At 43.2% G+C, this 11,100-nt stretch overlaps 3 protein-coding genes across 3 annotated transcripts; 2 read left to right on the forward strand and 1 right to left on the reverse strand.

The window, feature by feature from the left end:
- Positions 1-805: 805 nt before the first annotated feature.
- O0I10_001744 (uncharacterized protein) lies at positions 806-4,477 on the forward strand (the record flags this gene model as incomplete). Its single annotated transcript, XM_058481836.1, has 6 exons — positions 806-1,306; positions 1,388-1,471; positions 1,590-1,674; positions 1,745-1,878; positions 1,949-3,614; positions 3,675-4,477. The coding sequence occupies 6 exons, from the start codon at positions 806-808 to the stop codon at positions 4,475-4,477; spliced, it is 3,273 nt and encodes a 1,090-aa protein (XP_058347693.1).
- A 275-nt stretch (positions 4,478-4,752) lies between these two features.
- On the forward strand, positions 4,753-5,948 carry O0I10_001745 (uncharacterized protein; the record flags this gene model as incomplete). Its single annotated transcript, XM_058481837.1, has 2 exons — positions 4,753-4,810; positions 4,876-5,948. 2 exons carry the CDS (start codon positions 4,753-4,755, stop codon positions 5,946-5,948), a joined length of 1,131 nt encoding a protein of 376 aa, XP_058347694.1.
- Positions 5,949-6,217: 269 nt separating this feature from the next.
- On the reverse strand, positions 6,218-8,055 carry O0I10_001746 (uncharacterized protein; the record flags this gene model as incomplete). The annotated part of the gene is made up of 8 exons (XM_058481838.1): positions 6,218-6,352; positions 6,410-6,487; positions 6,544-6,697; positions 6,760-6,879; positions 6,935-7,198; positions 7,280-7,344; positions 7,496-7,599; positions 7,728-8,055. The coding sequence occupies 8 exons, from the start codon at positions 8,053-8,055 to the stop codon at positions 6,218-6,220; spliced, it is 1,248 nt and encodes a 415-aa protein (XP_058347695.1).
- Between the last annotated feature and the right edge of the window lie 3,045 nt (positions 8,056-11,100).

Below are 11,100 nucleotides of genomic sequence, written 5' to 3' on the forward strand. Positions count from 1 at the left end.
TTGAATACAATGTAAAGTGGAGAGAGCAAAAAGTGACAAGGTCACGCATATGGTTAATAACAAGATGCAGTTTAGTGTGTGAGAAGAATAAGTACATGCGTTGTAAAATGAGGTGGAGGAGGGTTTTGGTTGATGGGATTGAAGACAAACGAGTGATGTAGGCAAAAATGGTGAGAGGCTCATGAAGACGATCTATAAATGGTGACCCTGAACGCCAGACGCGGGTGGCAATCGAATTGCGTGTGTAACTTTGATTTGGATCCGCTCAAATGGTGGTGCACCCAATGCTTGCTGAGAAGAGAAAGTTTATGGATGACAGAGTTTGATGAGACGGGCAAGATATAAGAATAACAAGGAGAAAAAGAGAGAAAGAACGCGTGTGTTGTGTATATGTTGTGTATATTTGTGTGTGGCAATCAAAAAGACAACGAGAACTCGTAAGCATAAAGTAATCCTCTCTCTCTCTCTCTCTTTCTCTCTTTCTTCTTTAAACATCTTTTCCGAACTATCCTTACATGTGCCTGTAAGCCGACAAAGTATTATTATTCATTTGTTCCCATTTACCGCATACACACACGCATACACGCACACACACGTTTACAATCGTACTATTCTCCTTGCATCCCGTATTCGTTTCAAGCGGTTTACTACTCTTCTTTCCCTTTTGTGTATCTCCCCTTTTTGAGTGCCTTCCAATTTCATATTCACCAGCATGATACACCCGCTTGCGCAGGAATCCTTTCCTTCTTCCAACACCAACACCTCTGCTCATCACGACAACACAGATGCCCCTATTCCACACGCAATGACGGTCGACCATGCTTCAATACCTCCAAACCAACCTCAACACCCATTGCTACAAGATGACATTGGCCAGGAACAACACCACCACCAACAGCAACGTCAACGTCCTCAATCGACACTGACCGAGTCGACAACAACCCAAGCCAACTATTACAATTCCTCTCAATATTATGCATCGCCACCGCCACCATCACCAGGCTTTGCACCTTATTCTCCAAGGCACCAACAACAACAACAGCGTGCTTATTCTGTTACAGCTATGCCTAGTGAGTTACAACATGCTGTGCTTCGACACCAACAACAGCTGGCAGAACAACAACAACAACTCTTGGCTCAAGCAGCCGAGCAACCATGGTGGCAATATTATTATCAGCTGTACCACTATCATCCACCTCCTGGTCGTAAACCTACCGTCTTTGGTCCGTACTTGTTATTACAAACATTGGGTGAAGGTGAATTTGGCAAGGTTAAATTGGGCATCCACATCGAAACTGGCCATGAGGTATGTTTGTGTTTTGTGTATGTGTGTGTGTGTGCGTGTATCTCATACACACAAATGACTCACATGGCTTTATTATGTTAGGTGGCGATCAAATTGATTAAAAAGGATAACATTGACTCGACCACGAGGATGAGTAAAGTTGAGCGGGAGATCAACGTTTTAAGGGTAAATATGCACATTTGATTGTTGTTGTTGTTGTGTGGGTGGGTGCGTGGGGGTGTTGTGTGTGTGTGCCTGATACAAACACGTGCTCACAAGCCATTCCCGTGGCAAAATCATGTAGAAAGTGCGACACCCCTATATCGTTAAACTATACGACGTCCTGGAGACTGAACGATACATTGGCATTATTCTTCAATGCGCTTCAGGTATGTTCATGTGCCTTTCTCACTTGCAAAATTAGCCCCTTTGATCACTTACAATCATCTTTGTTACTAGGTGGCGAGTTATTTGAATACATCTTGGCGCATCGATACTTGAAGGAGAAGGATGCTAGTCGACTCTTTGCTCAACTCATTAGCGGCGTTCATTACATGCATCAGAAGCACATTATCCATCGTGATCTCAAGTTGGTATGTGTTTATACATCATCATCATCAGCCATTGAGAAGCCATCAAGTCTTATACACTTGTTTTATTTAGGAAAACTTGCTACTCGATCGGAATAGATGCGTTATCATCACCGACTTTGGCTTTGCAAATCAATTCTCTTCAACCAAGGATGATCTCATGTCAACATCGTGTGGATCACCATGCTATGCGGCACCCGAACTTGTGATCAGCGAAGGATTATACGTGGGTTCAGCTGTCGATATTTGGTCATGCGGTGTTATTTTATACGCCATGTTGTGTGGATACCTGCCCTTTGATGATGATCCTGCCAACCCTGATGGCGACAATATCAATTTGCTCTACAAGTATATCCTCAACACCGAGCTTGCCTTCCCCGATTATGTCAGCCCTGAAGCACGCGATTTATTGCGCAAGATGCTTGTTCCAGATCCTGCAAAGCGTTGTACTATGGAAACCATTATGGATCACCCTTGGCTCAGCCCTCACCGTTCTCTGTTCCATCGATCGATTCATGAGCTTGAGCGAGAAGCTGAGAGCACAGCTGACTTGCCATTGCCTACACCTGTTCAAGAACCTACTCCTCCACCAGCTCAACCTGACAACAAACCATCCGTTGACATGAACAATAATAATCAAGAGGATGGCGTGGTGCCTGAATCAAAGGAACGAATGGCTACACCTACGAATGAGGATGATGATGATGATGATCAAATGGTGCCCCAAGATAGCATGGATATTGATTCAAGTGGTCCTTCTGAAAAAGAAAAGGAGAATCTTGTGCATAGCGAATCAATCTCGGAACTCGCTGCCGAAGACAACAAAACACCAATTGTTGCTGCTACAAACGAGGAGCAGGAGGAGGAAGAGGGTACATACAACAACCCATCATCACTCGAATTACCTGAATCAGCACATATCAGTACTGAAGAAAAGCCTATGGAACAACAACACGAGCCTACCGAAGTTGAAGAAGATACCAATATGGTAGATGAGCAACAAGAACCTCCCACCACGCCTCAACCACGCCCATCTGCTAGCAGTAAGAAGCGTGGAAGTGATCGTATCAAGAGTTTACTACTTCCAAAGACTACTCCATCCTCTTCCAAACGACCCGTTTCAGCTCTTCCATCACAACAATCATCTTCTCCTGCAACATCAGGCTCTATCTTGCATGCCAAATTCCTTTCAAGTGTTCAACGACAACAACAACAACATGATCCAGCTATGATGGAGACGACTAATACAACCACATCACCTGTATCGACTATGAGTACGCCCAATGGTGTTGGTCATTTGGAGCATAAGCCATTACCACAAACACCATCCAAGGATAAACGTGATCCATCACGCGCAAGCTTGTATCAGCCTCGTCCCCCTGCACCACAACCCTCTACGCCTACTCCACAATCATCATCGCGTGGTACACGTCGCAAGGCTCTTAGCTTGCTAGTCAATCCCATGGCAACGGATTCAGAGACTGGCAAAAAGACCATATCATTCTCCAGTCGACGTTCATCCAATCGTCCAACTGCTGTATCATCTGCTAGCAGTGCTAGTAAGCCGAGTATCAAGGTCGTCAAGGAAGATGATGAGAGACAACCTATGCCATCTGCCTCTGAGCAACCTGTCAGTCGTATGCCTCCTAGTCCAACATCACCTGATCCATCCAGCAAGGAATTCAAGCATAAGAGCGCTGGCAAAAAGTTGATGGATTGGTTCAAAAAGAAACCAATGGGTAAGTGTAAAACAATGAGCATTGAAGAAAGGGATCATGAATTCATTGTTGTTCATGTAGCCACGCGAGACAATTATCCATTACATCATGGCGGTGCTACTACTGCTGCTACTACAAACAAACCACTTGGATCGTATGGTGTCGATTTCAATGACAGCAAGTTACGCACGTATCACGGTGCTGTGGCTCAAAATGCATTGACATCACGACGACCACAACAAGTCTTGTTGGAAGTCAAGCAAACATTGCTCAGGATTGGCATTGATGTCAAGGATGATGGTGAATACAAGCTCAAGTGTGTGCGTAGGAAACGTCGTCAACAACAACATCCATCACCTTCATCATCCACGGATCCCAAAAAGCGAAGGATGAATGGTGGCCCACGTTTCCGTAAACTTTTACGACGACCTAGCAACAATCCTAGCAACACAACATCCACCAACACCACTACCACGGCAGCCGAAGATAATAATAATGCATCATTGATTTATGGTGATCCTGTGGTGGATCCAGGCGAGGAAGTGCGCTTTGATATCGAAGTATGCAAGATCAAGAACTTGCCTGGTTTATACATTGTGGATATTCGACGTATGCGTGGCAATGTTTGGTCGTACAAGTTCCTTTATCATACCGTACTTGGTGCTTTGGATCTTGGTGGTAAAGGAGGTTACATGTCAACTCGCAATCCACACTTGCTACAACCACCACCACCTCAACAATCCAACAAATCGTCATCTAATCATGCTGGTGAGCCCACCACAAGCAGCAACCGTATCAGCATGGCAAGCAGTAGTAACAACAGCAGCAGTGTTTTGGATGATGTCGTACCCGAAGAAACCGCCATACAAATAGCCGCTTCCTAATTACACACATAAAGATACCTTCTTGATCCATTCCCTTTTCCCTTTCTTTTAAAAAAAGCCTCCCATATACTTTACCATGTTCTCTTTTTCATAAAGAAGTAGCGCATACCCTTCCATACATTGAACGAATAAATCATGTGCCTATTGACAATTGTTGTCTCGGATTCATAAAGTGAAACCGCTGCATTTCTCATACTCTCCAACAAAGGACCGCCCTATTGACCGCCAAGTTTTCGTTTTCCTTTCACTCTCACTCCCTACTATACTACACATTCATGCGTATTCTAATACTACTTTTGGTGATCGCTTGTGTGTGCATTATTGGCACAAGAGGTTAGCAGCTACTACTATAACCCAAACACAGAGTTTGAATCCAACAAACAATTTTTATTGTATAGGTGATGTGGAGCAATTACTAGCGAGACTACGACATCCATTACCACAGCCTGGATTACTTGACGATTTGAAATTACGCTTGCGTCGACTTGAATTGAAAGGCGAGCTATCCAAACTTAAGATAGAATGCGAACTTCATGATCTCAAAGAACGGCTTACGCCGAGTCAATTTGTGCAACTTCAAAAGGATCTTGATGAAGCACTCGTCAACGATGTATGGGCTCGGCGATTTTTCCGTGGCCATGGACAAGAGCAACAACTATGCTGCCAAGATGAATACTGGCGAGTTCCATTTCTCAGTGTTGAGCAAAACAAGGCTGTTGCTAATACGTTACGCAAGGCCGTGTTACGTGTGCAAGATATTGGGACACCCAGTTGGCGTGCTCGTGTTCGTCAAGAATTGATGGAACATCATGGTATCAAGGAGGCGGATCGTGTATTGGATGCATTGGAAGAAAAATTGCAAGAATACAAGCAAGTCTTTAAGGACTATGCACCGTCACCAGGTGTATGGACGTTCACCATTGATCCCCATGCATGGCGTGTATGGGTAGAAACACGTGTACGTACATGGACTTCATGTGCATGGCATTGGTGGCAGCGTCAATTTGATACGGGCACGGTGATCAGTGACCAAGCAACTTCCGAGTATGCTGTAGTGGCGGCTCAATCCCGATCAGCCGAATTGGCGGTGCATTCATTAAACCAAGCTGCTGATAAAGCCGTCGACAAGTTCAACAAAAAGACCGATCAGTGGCGTGCGTCGTTTGCCAAGTTTTGGTACGAGCAAGAGGAAAATGCAATGCGTCAAATTGGATACACCGAAAAAGAAATTGAGTGGTTGTATGATTATCTCGAACGTAATTTCAAGAATCAAGCAGATCTCGCTCGCTACAATGTCGATAGTGCTCTGCATACCATTCGTCGCCAATTACATCAATCACGAATTCACTCGGCCACTCAAATCGAACGTCAAATCACAAGACTCCAAGAATTACTCGAACGTTGGAAGCATTGTTTGCCCGCTGATCCTTCTCAACCACAACAACATTTTACATGTCATCCCATCGTATAATAATCCCACCCTCTTCTTTTGGTGATGTATGCTGCTAGTCGAGAGAGAGAGAGAGAGGGAGAAAGATTTTTGTTGTTGTAATGGTAATAAATGGAACCAAGTAAAAGCAGGGATGTGAATTTGTGTGTGTGTGGATGAAAAGAGAAAGGGCAACAAGTAAAAATGATGGTAGCCAACAATGAAAAGAATATGCTATAGTAATAGTAAGATAGAGATGATGTTGATGGAGCAAAGTGTTGATAAAAGAAACATGAATATTGGGAATCCCCTCAAGATGTAAAAGCACGGAATTTGTCCTTGTAAGGATCTTGACCTGTTGGATCTTGTTCAGGAAGTTGATTGTCGGGGTATTGCTCAAAGTTGCTAGTGTCACCAGGATGTCGATATTTTGGAATGATCGGTGCCTATTTGCATGATTTGTGTCACATTACCGTTTTCCCAAGGATATGATAAAGACTTACTCGCACAGTCTTTTCCAATAGACCAATCCAATCCACACCACGGAACCATTTGTGTCGTTTGATATCATCCGATCCACCCTTGAACATCATGTCAATGTCGTCACGTCTCATTCAAAGGTCTTCTTTTTTTTTACCTTTAGATTACCCAGCCGCTTTGTCCTATCGCTCACCAACAATCGCTTCAAAAGATCCTTGGCCAATGCGTCAAAATGACTTGGGAATTGTACCTTGCCTGTGAGGATCTTTTCATAAATGCCAAAGGAGTTGTCGTCAAAGAAAGGTGGATATCTAAGAAATGAAGATGATGAGTGATTTCGCTTTTGTATCCATCAACCTCTCGAGTTACATACCCTGCCAACATTTCGAATATCAAGATACCAAGTGCCCACCAATCGACTGCTTTGCCATGGCCTTTGCTTTGAATGATTTCGGGTGCAAGGTATTCGGGTGTACCACATAATGTCCATGTCCTAAAAACTCATTCATGGTCAAAACAAAGCTGTATGCATTCCACTTTTCAAATACCTGTCATCGATTTGCTTTGCAAAGCCAAAGTCAGTGAGCACAACGTGTCCATGATGATCCAGAAGGAGGTTCTCTGGTTTGAGATCGCGATAGACAATGTTTTTTGAATGAAGGTATTCGATAGCCAAGACGATTTCGGATGCATAAAAGCGGGTCATGTCATTGGTGAATCGGCCAGCTCGTCGTAAATGTGAAAACAATTCACCGCCCACCACGTATTCGAGTAGCATGTACAAGTTGGTATTGTCTTGGAAGGCACAAAAGCTAAATAATAGTAGGAATGCATCATCATCAACAATGATTGAAAGAGGAGGAAGGGAGTATGTAAAACGATGATGCACTTACAGATCAACAATAAAAGGAAACCGGACCGATGCTAGGATTTGCTTTTCCCATAAAAGGTGCTCAACCTAATACAATAACATGGAGACTTAGAGACCACACGTGCGCCACATCACATTGTCATCACACACATACATACACACTGCCCCAGACGTCATGTTTTCATCATGATCCTTTCCCCCGCCCCTTGTTTTCATATATAGCTCCAGACCCACTCACCTGCTTCAATCGAACCACCTCTGATTTCTTCAATACTTTCATGGCATAATACTTGTTGGTAGTACGGAAACGGGTAAGATAAACACGTCCAAAAGTGCCTGTGCCTGATGATATTGATAAACAATGATAATGAGTATACAAATCCATCGACCCTCCCCCCTTTTTTCGTCCGCTCATATAGACACATGTCTGCATCTGAATCCCCTGGAGAAAAACGGGTCTCATAATTTACCAAGTGTATCCATAAGCTCAAAGTCTTGTAAACCAAATGATGGATTAGCCACATAAACTGGAGGTCGAGAATGAAAGTATTGAAGCCTTTGGATTTGTTGTTGCTGTTGCTGTTGATATAGAAATGCTGCACTGGTGGGAGAAGCCTGTTGCTGTTGCTGCTGTGATGGTGCTCTTTGTGTTGCACTTGCTGCTTTCAAAGGCGTCGCCTGCTGCTGTCGCTGTAGTGGCGATGCAAGCTTTTTGGCCTCCATGGTAGTAATGAGATCAGGTGGCGATGCATTGGGATTGATGACCTTGAATGGCGTTGTACGTGAAAGCGATTGCATATGTCTTTGTGTGTCTCTTGCAAGATAGACGGAAAAAAGGGGGGATTAGGTTGGATAAGAAGCAAGAAAAAAAAGAGAAAGGAAGAAAGCTGTATGGAGAAAGAGAGAGAGGGGGGGTACGATAAAGGGGATTATACACCCACATACACACAAAACATACACACACATCCACATACATCCCTTTGAACCAAATGACACATCTCGGTCCTAGTCATATAGGTGGAAACCCCCTACAGATCCCTTTTTTAGATCATGTCTCTTTGTTGATTGATCTCTCGCTCTCTCTCTTGTTTATTTGTTGATATCGGTCTTAAAGGAACATTGACCATCAGCTGCATGAAACTCATTCTTGTACGCCCATTCTTCATCGTCGGACGGAACGTTCCGCTCTCTGCTCTCTCTCCACAACAATAAACCATTGACGATCATTGTACTTACACTCATTGTCATACATGCCTTATCCAAATTAACATACGCACATACTCCTTTATGAACAAACCTCCCCCCCTTGGACCTCGATGAAAGAGAGAGCCAATGTAATTCATAAATACGATGTAGGAGGAGGAGGTCCATCTTATTATGGCGGTTATCATACTACTAAGAGAAGAGGTCACAATGACCACGAAATTAAAGGTTGTTTATAACCCTTTGTGGCAACGTGTACATACCCGGTATATGAAACAGCCCTCCATCACCATAATGGGACATCTGAGAATCATCACTTTTTATATGTATCGCCTTGTCCAGGTCCTCCATTGCCAAAATACTGATGATAGACGTTCCCGGATATTGTAAATCAAAGTAGAAATATTCGACATGCACAAAAAGACCCATTGCATGATTTCCCATTTTACCTTTCCCAACCCCCCAGATTCCAAAAGACAAGCAGCCGCAGCAGATATGAGCATATTGCCTCCCCAGCATGTCCCTATGTACACATCGATGCATAAATCAAGTGCATCACTAATAAAATGACAACACTACCAAAGTATAGAATACGCTAATTGATAGACATAGCTCTGCCACCCATTGACAAACTTGGTATTATTGTATCGAATAAACTTTTACTGGCAAGCGAAAGTTGTATGGTTCCAATTTCAACCATCCCTACTAAGGATGGCTTTTTCTTATGTTAAGCCGCCAACATAGTCTTCTGGACAAGTCTCCAAAAGCTGTTGTACTGCCCACATGGGATCTTTGGGGTCATGGAGTCTTTAGCCTTGTTAATGAAGCTGCCTTCGACGTTACCTTCTGAATCGCACACTTACTCACACCACGCTTTATTCGTAATACTTGATGAGAGCAAGTGATTTGTGATAGCAGATGGATGATGGATACCGTCATCTTGTTTATCCATGGACTTCGACAAACACGCCAATGACAACCCCCAACAACAATCTATCAGCCATTCATCATTCTGTGTGATCACAGCGATACCCACGCCCACCATCCAGATATAAACAAGGATGTTGTCGCCGCCCACATCTTTTCTTTCATCCTATCACTCTTTGATTATTGACACCTTCAAAGCCCAAGATTATGTGAGTACCATGATGGATATTCTTCTTGTAAGTGATCCATGTACTAATATACGGTGATCTTTAGCGTTTCATTGTTAGCCTACGACTTTGATTGTCGTTGTGATATGTAGCTCTTTTATTAAGGTAAAGCCTGATCATCTTGCTTGATGATGTACTTGCTCACTTTCTCTTCAATTAGGTGGGCACATGGTGTATTCGACAAGAATAGCCTTGATGTCAACAAGTCAAGCAGGGTCCTTCTTTTTCAAGACATTGACTAGTTTGGAGGTCCTTGCGACCTTCTTATTGATCTTGTAAGATGTCATCATCAAGTCCTCATGTTTCAATAAGCCGGCTCTTTGAAGATTCCATGCCATACTACAACAATGGCGATCTCGCTTTCTGCAACAGACTGGCCAAACATATGAGAATGTGCAAGGTCACCTCAAGGTGAATCATATTTTGTAAAAGGCGATGACAAGATTCAGCCCTATAAACCTCTTGTACGCATGAAAGCAAAAAAAGGGAAGATTACATTATTCAATCGGGGTGCAATTCAAGAAGGCTCGGCCATCAATGGTGTGGCCTGTCCTGGCCACGATGGTGACGTTTTCTTTTTTTTTATGCAAGCGGTGGAGCTTTTCCATCATGGAAAGAAAACGGCGGCTCAATCACTTTGAGCATTCGATACGCCGTCGTTTTGATCAGCACTGCGAAGGCACGAGGAAAGCGGATGTGGTGCTTGATCCCTCTGCTGTAGGATACATAGCTAGTATTAATGCATGTACATGTCCCAACTTTTTACTACACCCGTCATTCATTGCCTCTGGTCATTGCTGCTTTTGTTGTTTTCGATTTTCCTTATCCTACTTTTGTAAAGGGACCAACAGGAAGTTATGATCAAGATATAGGGTAATGCAATAAACACGTAATGAACATTCTGCTTTTTCATAAATGGCTGTATATCGATGACATAAAAGTATAGGATGTTAATGACGCTGACCATAGCCGATCATATGCATAGTGGCAAATGTCAATTGTGGCAAGTGATTTTGCATAAATTGATCCATGCTCCGTACCTGTATAATCCGATATCGTTTGCTGAGCTGCTTTGGCTTTGAATATAGCGCTCAAAGAACATATACAAGCACACCATCATCTGATGTGGTACGAATGAAATATAATGACGCTCGTTTTCCTTATCCATGTACATAGCCCATCTCATTTGCTTGCTGCAAATTGAAGTTGACATGCATCCTCTGTACTACTGGCAGGCACATTGTTGTATGAAAAGTAGTACATAAGCCGTATATTCATGCAGCGAAAAGTGGATTGCTCATCCTTACAAGATGTTTTAAGAGTGATCGTAAATGTAGTAAAATGTGCTTCCTGTGCCACGCGACACAACTTGCATAGAAGAATAGATAAAGATAAACACAAGCTGATGATTCCAAGATGGGCATCCAATAGCTTGGTAATGATGGCAAGAGTGCTTGTAACTCAAGTGATGATGATTCTTTAGGAG

The sequence above is a fragment of the Lichtheimia ornata genome, assembly GCF_029851405.1.
Source record: "Lichtheimia ornata isolate CBS 291.66 chromosome Unknown scaffold00004, whole genome shotgun sequence".
Classification (NCBI taxonomy): Eukaryota; Fungi; Mucoromycota; class Mucoromycetes; order Mucorales; family Lichtheimiaceae; genus Lichtheimia; species Lichtheimia ornata.